Genomic DNA, 12464 nt, shown 5'->3' on the forward strand with positions numbered 1-12464 from the left:
AATAGTTTCCTTTTAATCCTTATTTTAATCACGCAAATGACACAAAAAACATGAAAGAGGTAACTTTTAATTTTAATTAACGATTTTTACTTAATGTTTTTTCTTAATCTCCTTGTCTTTTTCTACTTCCTTCTTGATTTTGTATTTGTTAAGCTTGACCTTCACCTTGACTTGGACTTCGAGGCGTTTCAGGAGCTCGGACAGTTCCTCGTCTTCGTCGCTCTCGTCGCTGTCTTCTTCAGATTCCTCGGTATCTGGAGCGTCAGTGGTCTCGTCAGACTCTGGTGCGTCAGTTGTCTCCTCGGATTCTGGTGCCTCGGTGGCTTCCTCTGAGCCTGGCCCGTCGGTAACTTCCTCAGATTCCGCTGGCTCTGTAGTGCTCTCGGTCACTGGAGAATCGGTAACATCTTCCTCCTCCTCATTTAGATTTTCGAAGTCAATTCCAGTTATTTGTGTGAACCAAGAATGGAAGTGTCCGGGTCTGATGAAACCTATAAGAAATAAAAGTGAAGATTAAAGTTTTGAGGTCCCAAGAAAATATTTATAATAGGTAGTCTTCATCGTAGCGAAATCAAACTACATAAATAGCAGTTAAGTTAAGTCAAAGGACGAAGGGATTGATGAAATTATTATTTACTGATTACTTTCGTCAAATACCTTTTTATCAAGTTAACTCACTTCGGTCCCTGGACCTTCCTTCATCTCCGCTTCAATTTTCCACATTGAATTTAAATGAAGGTCTAATAATAATTAACCACCGATAGAGTTATCATAACATTAATCATATTTACCAGCAGGTAAGCCGGAGTGGCAGCCGAAGGGATCGCCAGCTACGAACGAGGTGACTCCGATGAGGGTCGGGATGCCGTCATCGCCGACGTGTACGAGCGGGCCACCGCTGTCACCCTGATAACATAACACAACATTAGGCCTTCAACGTACCTTAAAAGTAAGAAAAAATATTTAATATGCCTCCCAAGTGGCCTTTTTTCACCCTGTTTGCCCATTCCACCTTAGAAGCGCCACGTGCTGCAATATCCTCACCAGTAATCGATTTCTTATACATAATATCCAAAGCGCTCGAAGCGGAGTAGCTTGTTTAATTTAGATGTATTGATGCAACGTATTATATTTTCATATCTACACCACTTTCGTTATTTAGTTTTCTATTGGTCCTAGGGATGGGATAGTGTAATCTGCAGACTCACCTGACAAGTAGACTGAGAAGAGACGTTGTAAAAGCGCGCGCAAATGGCGGAGTCGATGATTAGGTTGGTACCGAAAGTCTGCTGGCAGGCCGAGTTAGCGACCCCGGTCAAGTAGACCCAGTTCAAAGTCTCAGACACGGGACCTAGACATATTAATTATAATTAGTAAGTCAAATGCGGATACAACGTACACCTATATAAGTTAGGGCTTAAACATAAAGAACTCTTTGTGTTGTTCATCAAGAACACGTTTTGTTGCTATCACTGTTGATTAATTATTTTTCGGCATGTTTAAATATCGATAATATATTTTTGCGAATTCGTTTATCAACCGATCAACTTACGATACAATCTATTTAATTGATCTTTTTATTTACTCAACTTTCCTTGACTTTGAATTAACCGCTTCCTTAAAATATTTGAACAATGTCATCACAAAAAGTTTAAATACAAAATAAAAAAGTTCCGTCCACAAACGATCACCAACTGTTACTAAGTTCCACGTATATTTCGTAATCATAAGCTGTTGCCCGCGACTTCCTCCGCGTGGTTAGAAGATATAAGTTAGGAATTTTTGCCCGTATTTTTCCCCGTTTTTGCCACATTTTCCATTGTATCTTCGTATCTTTTAGTTGCAGCGTGATGTTATCTAGCCTAAAACCTTCCTCGATTGATAGTATATTTAACACAAAATAAGATTTTTTCAATTTGACCCAGTAATTCCTGAGATTAGCGCGTTCAAACAAACAAACAAACTCTTCAGCTTTATATATTCGTATAGATTTAGGTAACAAGGTATGTGGTTAAATGTGGATTTTCTCCATTAGAAGAGTGTCACTCACTGTTGGTCCATGTCCTTCCGTATCCACTGGTGTAAACTCGTAGTCCATTGTAGTCCTTGTTGGCATCAGCCGTGGACTGAATGCGGATAGCCTGCAGCAACGCTGTTGGTAAAATGATATGTGAATTCGAGTTTTTAATGTAGTGATAAGAATGTAAAAATAGGCAGCTTGAGAAGTTGAACTGGGCTCAGAATTATCGTCGCAGTGGTCCAAGAAGGCGTTTACTATTCGCCCGAGACTATTAATAGGGAACGGAGAAACACCCACACCTTCTTTTCTTTATCTAGGGCCGAAATAATTTACAAAAAAGGTCTGTCTATCTAAATACCGTAACTTCTAAAATGATAATGGTGAGAAGATGGTCCAACCCCGGAAAAGTTACCCCATAACCCTTTGCCGTTTCTAATAAAGTAAGTATTTTCAGGAAAGCAGTAGCCTATTCAGAGAAAGGATTTTCTTATATACATATTTTCATCAACTCATATTAAAGAGGATTTTTTGACTGAAGTATCTGAAACCACCCACTTCGTCCCCATAAGAGATGGGATCCAAGAAGTCTAAGAGGAGGAAGAGCCTTCGCAAAAAAACAAATTATTTATTTAACACGTTGTAATATTGTAACATGAACTTACGAGTGTATACGAAGGGGCGCTGCACTCTAGCCAGGGAGATATCGTTGATCTGTACGAGGGTGGGCAAGTTGTCGATGTAGGTCGGATAGTTGTAGTACTCCGTGGTCTCGTGGATGTACTGCGGGGTGTGGATGGACACCGTGCCAGCGCGGACCACTAGCGTCACGCGACTGCATGGAACATAGTATTCGTTAGTTAGATGATGCATGGTGATAGTGCATCATTTATTTTCTTGGTTCTGTCTCAAGTTCTAGCATTTTCTGATATAACTAAGATGGCATGTTACTCGGACTTGTATTGAAAATGTTAAAGATTCTTTGTAGCCTGTCCTTCGATCCCAAGGAACGACGTAAATTCTCAAAGGTTGTGTTAGTTTTAGAAAAAAATATCATAGCTTCGGAAGACACTAAATTAATGAGCCTGCGCTTAATCATTCTCTGGCTGTTTTAGATTGTAGTCCCGACGAGCAAAGAGAGATAGGGAACCGAGAGTACGCTCTCTGTTCGCTTGTGATTTCTTACGACAGTTTTGCAACATTATTAACTTATTGAAGCAGCAATAAAAAAACAGTATGAAGTGTATTCATTTTGATTTGTGACCGAAAATGTTTGTGTACTTTAAGTTTAATCTTAGATCCTATAGATATGGAACACAATCTTAGATTGTATGCGATAGGTAATCGTCCGTAGCAAACTATTATTGCTGACGTAAGTATTTACAATTATTCATAACGTGACGGAATATTTTTGTTATCAACCATTAACGTTTTACAAAATATTAGTGTATTACGTAGGTCGAATAATAGTGGCAATCCTGTATTGCCCTTTAGTTCGGGTTTTATCTGCGTGCACAAAATATTTAGTTAAGTTAGTAAACAGGCATCTATACAGTATGTAGGTATATGGTAAATGCTACTATCCTAAACAGATTCTGTTTGAGCTCCTAGGAACTAAGGTTTGGTTCAAAAGATTCTATCTTCAACATTTTACAAGCGGTGCTCAAATGTTTATTCTGCCGATAGCTTTCACTTCAAGCTACAGAAACACGTGATTCTAAGAATACATAAGGGCTTCTCATAATTTGTTATGTTCATCGCAGGAAAAAGTAGCCTATCTGTATTATTAATGATAATTTGAACTATCCCAACACGAGACTTTATCACATCGATTGAGCGGTTTAGCCGTAAGAGCGTAACATACAGACCACAAAAACTAACTTTCACATGTTCGTTATTCTTTTACACACTTACAGAGCGGTACAATGGGCAGCAGTGACGAGCCACTCCTTGGAGACGACGGAGGCGCCGCAGCTGCCGACGCTGCCGGCGGCGCTCACCATTCGCAGCGAGATCTGGTGCGGGTGCTGCCCGGGAGTCGCCGGCCAGCCCGACACGATGCGGGAGCCGGATTGCTCTTCTGGAGGTCAAAACATCAATATTGAACTAAGAACTGGAAAGTTTGCCTATTTTAAGGCATAGCAAAATTTCTAATAAGCTCAATATGTCTCTTGCAGCATTTTGCGAATACGATTTTCTGAATTCTGAATAAAGAGCCATTATCCTCGGGCGGAAGACACATTTTGCGAAATTCGAAGATGACTATTTGATATTTAACATAGAATCCAGCTCAAGTGAGTTCGAATTAATCATTTTATGATAACGACACTTACCTTTTCCGTTTACATTTTCGATGAAATCTGGTTTAACTGTTTCGGCGTACACCTGCGATATTTAAACTAGATTAATAACTCTCAAAACCTCTTTGTACCTACTGCTGTTATGGCATTATTTTTTCGGTGTTTTTGAGGGTATTTATTCCCAAAGTATACATTTCTATAGATTTTATGGGGTCCAAAATATTACTTAAGAAAGAAAAGATTAAATTTGAGGATCTCGGAAACAAACACTTGCAGCATTTATTTGGAGTCCTACATTAGGTACAACTACAAGTAATGTTCATCTTTTAAAAAGTCTTACCTGAAACAGTGTTACCAGTAGCAAAAACAAGCCCGTTTTCTGTAACATCTCTAATACCACTGATGATTGCCGACAAGTCGGCTTCTATATCAGCAAGCGCGGATTATGCCGGAATCACAGCAGTTATAGAGATTAGATATGAACCTTTTAATTGACTTCTAATTGATAAAATTTGACAATATTGCCGATTATTAAATCAGATTTCTTATCGTTATCTTATCGAATGTTATCTCATAAACAATAGAGGATCCATGAAGTTAGTATACGTTTTCAGGAAAGCCTTTGTATTGAAATTAACTTGTAGCTCAAATTGCCTCGGAAAAAGATATCTGAAAGTCAGACGGGTCTATGCTCTGTTAACACAGACAGCATCATAAACACGCCACTAAGACGTTGAGAAGTACCCGATTTAGTTTTTTTTATAAACGACTCCCGCGTAAATGGTTCCGGACTCCCGCATTTAATCCTTGTGTCTTGGGGGTTTCACAAACATACAAATCAAGTGCATAAAGACACCCACACTCAGAACAAGCATTCGTGGATCACTTGACAAAAATGCTTGTCCTACGCGGGGATCGAAACCGAGACACGACGCGCACAGTGGGTTTGGCGTGGTGACATCAACCGCGTGGGCGGTTGCGGCGTGGCCACCTACTCCTTTCGGGGAAATCCTGAAAAACTTCATGAGTCTACAAGTTTAATTCGATTTAGGGGCAAGATAGGCACCAAGTCTGACTATGTAATGTATCTTATATCCTTCAATGTCTAACTAAAGAGTTTGTCACTCTACAGGAATACAAATTCATTTTATTAGAGATGACACACGCATTATAACGTCCATCTAATTGATTTTCATTTATCATTTCAGCTACGTTAAAAACAAGGATATAGACAGGATGCTTCCTCAGAGATAATGCTGGTAACTACCTAAACAATAAGATCACGCGAGATTAAAGAAAATTGGAGTCAGCAACATGGCCAATTCTGCTATTTACAATGGCCTATGAATGAAGATTGTATTAGATTGGGACTATTCGTATTATTTGTTGCAAAAATGCTTAAAAGAATAGGAATCGTTTCAAATTTAATCCAATTGCCAGTCATTCATCGGCCATTCCAAATAGCAGAATTGGGGCATTTGGGGCCCACCCAGATCTCTTGGCTTGAGATCATTAAAGAAGCCGAAAACTGAAGAAGAAACAATCATCAATCGTCAACTATTCCATCATTTTCTTTTTCTTAAGATGAATAGAAGAAATAGTAAGATTTCCTTTTTGGACTGGTCTATTGCGCAATAATACGGAAAACTTACATTGGATAAGACTCATAGAAAATAGACGTAGGAAATGGCGTAGATTTTAACTTTTGATCAATTAATAACTAATTATTACGATAGCCATCAGTCCTCCGATATCGCAGGCAGGTTTTTAAACTCACTCGGGTAATTCCAAGTTGAGTAATTCTGCTGCCGGTAGATAATGGGTAAGTGCTTATATATCCTGAAGCATTTACTTTTATTTCCAGCAACACTTGCGACTCTGGAGCAACATCAGCTCATGATTAAGAATGCCAGCTATGTCCAAAACAAGTCGGGTGATCCCAATAATAAGTTATTTAATGATTTAAACACTCAAAGGATTTCTATCTTTGACTGTTAAAAATGTATTACTTAAACGGATTTTTAACAAAAGCAAGTTGGTCGAAAAGCATTCAAGCTCACTGGTTTCAAGTTGATGAGTTAGTAAAACTTGTTATTAAATTAACGTATACAATGCTAGATAACGCTATCTCTGTGGACTATCAATAAAAATCAGTGAGATTTTATCATATTTCTTTTGAACACAATCATAATTAGCCGATTGTATCAAACAGCAAAACTTGCGTTATTTCTCAATTTTATACACAACGTTCTCAGGTGACACATGCTTTCGCTTGCAGTTATCAATGAGTTTCGCAGGCGTATTAATAGAACAACTAATGCATGAGATTTAATCCTGAAACGCAACTGATTGTCAGCATTTGTTTTTGAAGGTTTTTGACGTGCTAAGAAAGCTTGAAAGCATACACAAGCCTTCGAAACATATAGGTACGTAATGCCCACGCTTTTAGTAAATAAAGTAATAGTCGCCAGGAACAAGCATTTAGAAGTACCTAAATAATTACCTATACCTATTCTAATTCACATTGTTCAATGTTTAATATTGCAAAAACCTTTAATAACAAATCCGATAGTTCGATAATACCAAGCCCTGTGTGAGTCAGCCACTTACTTTAGCAGCATTGACTCTGTCAATGCAAACTAACGTTTTGCATTAAGTCGTTTAGGCAGCGAAAACCTGCCGCGAGTATTAGCGCTGATAGAAAAGCTCAAATGTATGAAAATGAATCGTTTTGGAACAGTTTTAATAACGTCTTGTAATTTACTCCTTGTGTTGCGGGGTATTAACAAACTTTCAAGACACACGCAAAATGACACCCTTACTCAGCTTAAGCCTTCAAGCATTTGTACACAATACCATAGATTACAAAATAGTTCCTACGTAAACAATACTGGTCGGGGATCGAACCCGCTACACGTCGCGCACTCGGTTTTGGCATGGTGATCTCACAAACTCGGCTATCATTGAATAATTTTATCAGCATAGAAACTCAGGGATAATAGTCGACTGACTAGGATGAAGGTGGACGCATGTAGGTAAAATCTAAAATTAAACCGCGATAAAATCCGTAAAAGTAGTTTCATTTCAATGCATGTAGGTAAGTTACGTTATTATAGTTTTCCACATCTCCGATACCTGAAATATCACTCAATAATAAATGAGGTTGTTGTCTTTTTCATACCCTTCGAACAGATTGTATAATCGCTAATCAACGATGTAATAAATTGTATCGGTCAAATGCTTTTTGCCTCCACTTGCACTAGTCTGGAAGCAATTACGGCGTGTAGAATAGTTACATTTCTACGATCGCTAACGCTGACCAATCTATTGTAATGAAATTACGTGTCCAAACTGATTGTTATTACATGAAATGTAATATTGTCTCAAGCCCTCTAGCCCGAGAACATCCCATATCCAGGCATCAGATACTAAACAGATTGTGGCCTAATTTGTTAATCGAATTTCCTTCTTATTGAAGTCCAATTAGCATCAGTAATCTTCACATCCTTCTTAAGTTCCGTATAAGTTGATAACAGAATTTATTCATTATTTGATAGCAATCGATCAACCAAAGCCGAATCTCAGCAATGAATCATGCCACTCTTATGAGTAATTGACGTAGGTTACAAGTACGTAACGTTGTCACTATTACTTTTTATCGTTACGTTAGCACTATTAACTCGATACGTTAACGATACGAAACTTACTAATGTCCGTGCTAGGGGTAGATCTCTTCATTATTTATTTTGACTAACAGTTGCATCAAAGTAATTTTTAACCGACTGGAATAAGTTAACCGAGGAATGTGTTTCAATCAGAGTAGATACCTATATTAAGTAAGGCATAATCTATACTACAATTTTTTATAGGGATTGAATGCTTTTTCAGGCGAATGTAAAATAATATTTAAGAGTTTAATTGAAATTCTTTTCTTTGCCTTTGTAAGGTGTAGGAGCAAAAATGAAAGAAGTAGTAATACGTGATACATTTATTACAAAACAGTCATAGCAACAAGTTATCACATGTACCGTCCGATGGCTGGCCGCAAGCTGGGCGCCGCACCGACCCTCACCACACCACGCACAACACCACACTTATCACTTCGTAAAAATAATATTTTTAAATACGACCTCCTTGCATTAAACCTCATGAAAAGGAAAGAAAATTAAAAAAATGCCGACTACCCTCAGTGGCTGTATACAGCAACTGTTTTTACATCTGTGTCACTCACACAGATGTAAAAATTTTAAGACACCTCAAACATCGAAATTGGTTAAGGCATTCATCGAAATTACAGAGTACATACTTAACTCTTTTAAAGTAGTTTCAAATTATATCAAAAGGAAGACAAGAAGATATGGAAGATATTGAAACGTTTAAATATTATGAGGAAGAACCGATCTAAAGAAAATGAATAGTTACAATGTTACTGGTATAAATCCATCTAAGTTCTGTAAATACATGACTCTCTGAATACCATAACCAATTTACTTAGTAATAATTACTATTTAGACATTTTTTAATAAAAATCTTTATCTAAAATATTTTCCGAAGTTCATAAGTGTAGTGTAGGCTAAAACCGACGGAATAAATGTAAATATATAATATCTAACATAAGCTTTACTGCTATACATTGATCAACCATTAATACACACTAGAATTTGTAATCGTGACGTCACTACTCTAAACATATTAACTATAGTATTATTTATAATGACTATTTTATTTAAACAAGTTACTGTTAATATTAGGGGCTGTAAGACAGTGGTAATGTTTATTTAATAGAGAATGAAATATTTATTATTTTAATAATAAATGTCATATGGAATTTTATTTTAATGTACATTAATAACTAGAAACTTATCCCTTACGTATATTTTTGATAAGAATTAAATAATAAATATTTGTATCATCCAAAGTGTTCGATTAAAATCTTTGTTTTACAGCAATTTCATCCCACGTACCATAGTATTTTACTTATATCAACAAAAAACAGCAAATAAGATTTTCTTTTTTTATATTAACACTGTCATACAGCCCTAACAACATATTAACAATATGTTAGACGTCGCGCGCCCAGCTTGCCAGCCTAAACAATAACTACATAATTACATTTTTTAACACTGGTAACACTAGTTTCGTACATATTGTACAGTACATCACCGTCCCGTTGGGGAATCAAACAATTTAACCATTACGATTAGTTTCACACGTATCTAAATATATATGTATACATATTCATATATTTAGCTGCAATAGTCATAATTACAAAAAAGCCATGTTTTTGTTATAGGCCTGTTGCATCTGTTACCGTTAATATTTATTTTATAATTTGACACAAGATGGTAAATGTTTCATATTAGAGATGAAAGGCTTAGTCAACCCATTACGGATCTTTCTTTATGGCTCAATCTGAAGGAATGGAGTTAATATAGTCTTCTGTAAAGCATTCTGCTTAACAAAACATGCGCAAACTTTGGTTTTGAGCTCCAGATTGGTCGTATCATAAAGTTGAATAGAAGATTGGTTAAAAAACCGCAATTACTCCAATTCTGTCAAATAAAATCAAAATGTGATGCAACAAGCTTATAACCCTCAACCTAGTACCCTAAAACAATAATTTACATGTTTCTTCTATAAAATTAGGCCTCAGAACCTATTTCATAGGCCACATAGGAACATAACATTCAGACTTAACATCACACAAACTACAAACATCAAATATTCATCACTAAGTGCAGTAATTTGATAAAGTCCTAAATAAGCTCCTTTATTTTTATTTTTAAAACAATTATCTATTAGTAAGTAAACATTCTATTGTCCGTAATGAAGATTAATATACAGTTAATCTAAACAGAAGTTAAACTATAACCATTAATATACAAGTTATAAATGCTGGTTAAATTATTTTATAAAAAAATAAATAACTGTATAAATTAATCTCTGCATTTTGAAAATTGCTAAGTTTTGATGGTGTTATTACAAAATATAAATATAATTTCTTGTCTGTGGATGTCAACTCAGCAATTTACAAATACCAAAGTAAATAAGCATCAAAATGTCAGAAAGTCTTATGTCTATTATAAAATGCTCTCTTGCGACAAAACGCAGTGTTACATAAATTGGAATGAATTTAATTTGGCATACGGAACTTCGGTATAATGGGAAGAATTATTTTCAGTTCAGTTAATATAGACAGTAATTTATCTTTGTCGCTCTAAATAGTACAGTAAGAAGTGCAACCGAGACAAAGCCATTTGTATATAAAACAAACCAACAAAATATGTTACCTCCTCCCCTAATAAAAAAAAAGCCTCACTGCCAATTCTTAATTCACTCAATATTTTGTTGCATATTAATAAAATTTTGAAATTTTCAAAAACCCACAAAAATAACACCCTGTAGTAAAACAACAATCAAATAATTTTGATAATTACGAATAAGTACATAAATAAAAGCAAACACCACTAACTTATGTGTCTGCTAATAAACTTTGAATCAAATTACAAATAATAGCAAAATAATGTTTTTAATTATGACAGCTCTACCCCTAGTTTCCGGAAGGCCTGATCAAATCTACAGCATGTATAAGGTATATAAAAATGCACTTTAATACAATAAAACAATAAACGAATGTGCGAGCAGTGACATAAATATATATTTGTACATCTAAACGCATTGTCCTGTGAATACAATATCACACGCCTATTGCAAATAAAAACTAAAATTACACATATTTGTATAAAAATACCTGAGATTGTATACAATACTAATGCCTCAAGATCTAATTTTAAAGGCATTTATATTTTAAAACTCATCATTTTAAAATACCCAAACACACCAATAATAAAAAAACAAAAAGGTTTTAGATAAAAGCAAACATAATAGTTTTAAATCCCAAACCATAGATGGCGTTATATTGCAATAGAAACGAGGTTGCCTAACTGTCAAACGTCACCATATCCACATATTATTCATGTTATTACATCAATTAGCCTTCTACTAAGGCGAAATAAAAATATTATAATACAGAAATATAAAAGTAAGAAAATACGGCGAGAATAAGAACAAAAATAAAATGCTTTGTTTAAATAGAAGACTGCGCAAGAGAAGTAGAATGAACAAACATGTTTTTAACTATATTAGTATTAACCTGAGGCACATTTAGAACCGCTACGAATATATACAAATGATTTTATGAAGCACCCTTCATAATCTATACAGCCATCGTATAATTGTACAAGCGATAAACGACCTTAAGTGTATGGGAATGACATTTACATTTGTATAAGTAGTTTTACTGGAGCTGATCAGTGAACTCTTTATATTAGTTCATAAAACGACTTGAGTATTTAAATAGGAGTCCCAGTTCTGAGTCCTGTCTGAGGTTTAGTTGTAATTCTTAGTTGTTAGATTTGTCATTACCATACATTTAAGTGATTAAAATGAGTAGAAACTAGCATAAGTGCCACTTGTCTAGTCAGTCAGTATTTAAAAGCCCGACTTATCTTTTTACAGGTTAAAGTTTAACACATTTTATAATATGGAAGACAGATCGAAATGCGAGAATTCAAAAAAGTATAAATATAATTTATTGTAAATATTGAAATTGAAATATCATACTCAAAAACTGTTGCCAACATTTCAATATAATTTAATAAAATTAGGCCAGCATTTAATGTCCGAAACCAATAATCAAAACAAAAAACCTGAAAAGGTTATTTTTTAATCAGTTTTAAATTCCTATTTTAAAATGTATTAGTGCCATACATTTAATTATCATACAACAAGAATGGCTGAGCCATAAACAGACATCTATTAAAAATGTAAAGATTATTATATTTCTAGGAAAAATTGAGGCAACATTGAAAAGTATCGGTAACTATTTTAGATCAAAATATTCAATTTTATTCGAGTTTTTTTTTCGTTTACGAAATCCGTACAATGACTTAGATAAATATATTTTTAATTTTATTCACTACGTGTTTCGACAGATCCGCGACGAGCTTGGATAGAAATAACTTATTTCAATTGGCTTCCTTACCTAAAGGGTATAAACGGAACCCGAACTGACATTACTAAATCGCCGATGTCCGTCTGATGGATGTTTTTTTCACGGATAATGTATATGTTGCCACTATAATAAC

At 35.2% G+C, this 12464-nt stretch overlaps 1 protein-coding gene across 1 annotated transcript; it reads right to left on the bottom strand.

Annotated features, from left to right (window-relative positions):
• Positions 1–5: 5 nt before the first annotated feature.
• LOC113494420 (collagenase-like) lies at positions 6–4764 on the bottom strand. Its single transcript, XM_026872747.1, has 8 exons — positions 4658–4764; positions 4351–4402; positions 3932–4097; positions 2683–2852; positions 2051–2152; positions 1209–1351; positions 792–906; positions 6–491 (listed from the first exon to the last, which is right to left on the bottom strand). The coding sequence occupies exons 1-8, from the start codon at positions 4703–4705 to the stop codon at positions 91–93; spliced, it is 1197 nt and encodes a 398-aa protein (XP_026728548.1). The 5' UTR covers positions 4706–4764; the 3' UTR covers positions 6–90.
• Between the last annotated feature and the right edge of the window lie 7700 nt (positions 4765–12464).

This window comes from Trichoplusia ni, chromosome 1 (genome assembly GCF_003590095.1).
Source record: "Trichoplusia ni isolate ovarian cell line Hi5 chromosome 1, tn1, whole genome shotgun sequence".
Classification (NCBI taxonomy): domain Eukaryota; kingdom Metazoa; phylum Arthropoda; class Insecta; order Lepidoptera; family Noctuidae; genus Trichoplusia; species Trichoplusia ni.

Coding starts and splice junctions, on each gene's coding strand:
- LOC113494420 (XM_026872747.1), bottom strand. CDS start 4,705: ATGTTACAGAAAACGGGCTTGTTTTTGCTACTGGTAACACTGTTTCAG. Junction 4,098..4,350: donor CGAAAATGTAAACGGAAAAG/GTAAGTGTCGTT, acceptor TTTGACCTCCAG/AAGAGCAATCCGGCTCCCGC. Junction 2,153..2,682: donor GCGCCCCTTCGTATACACTC/GTAAGTTCATGT, acceptor TTTTACCAACAG/CGTTGCTGCAGGCTATCCGC.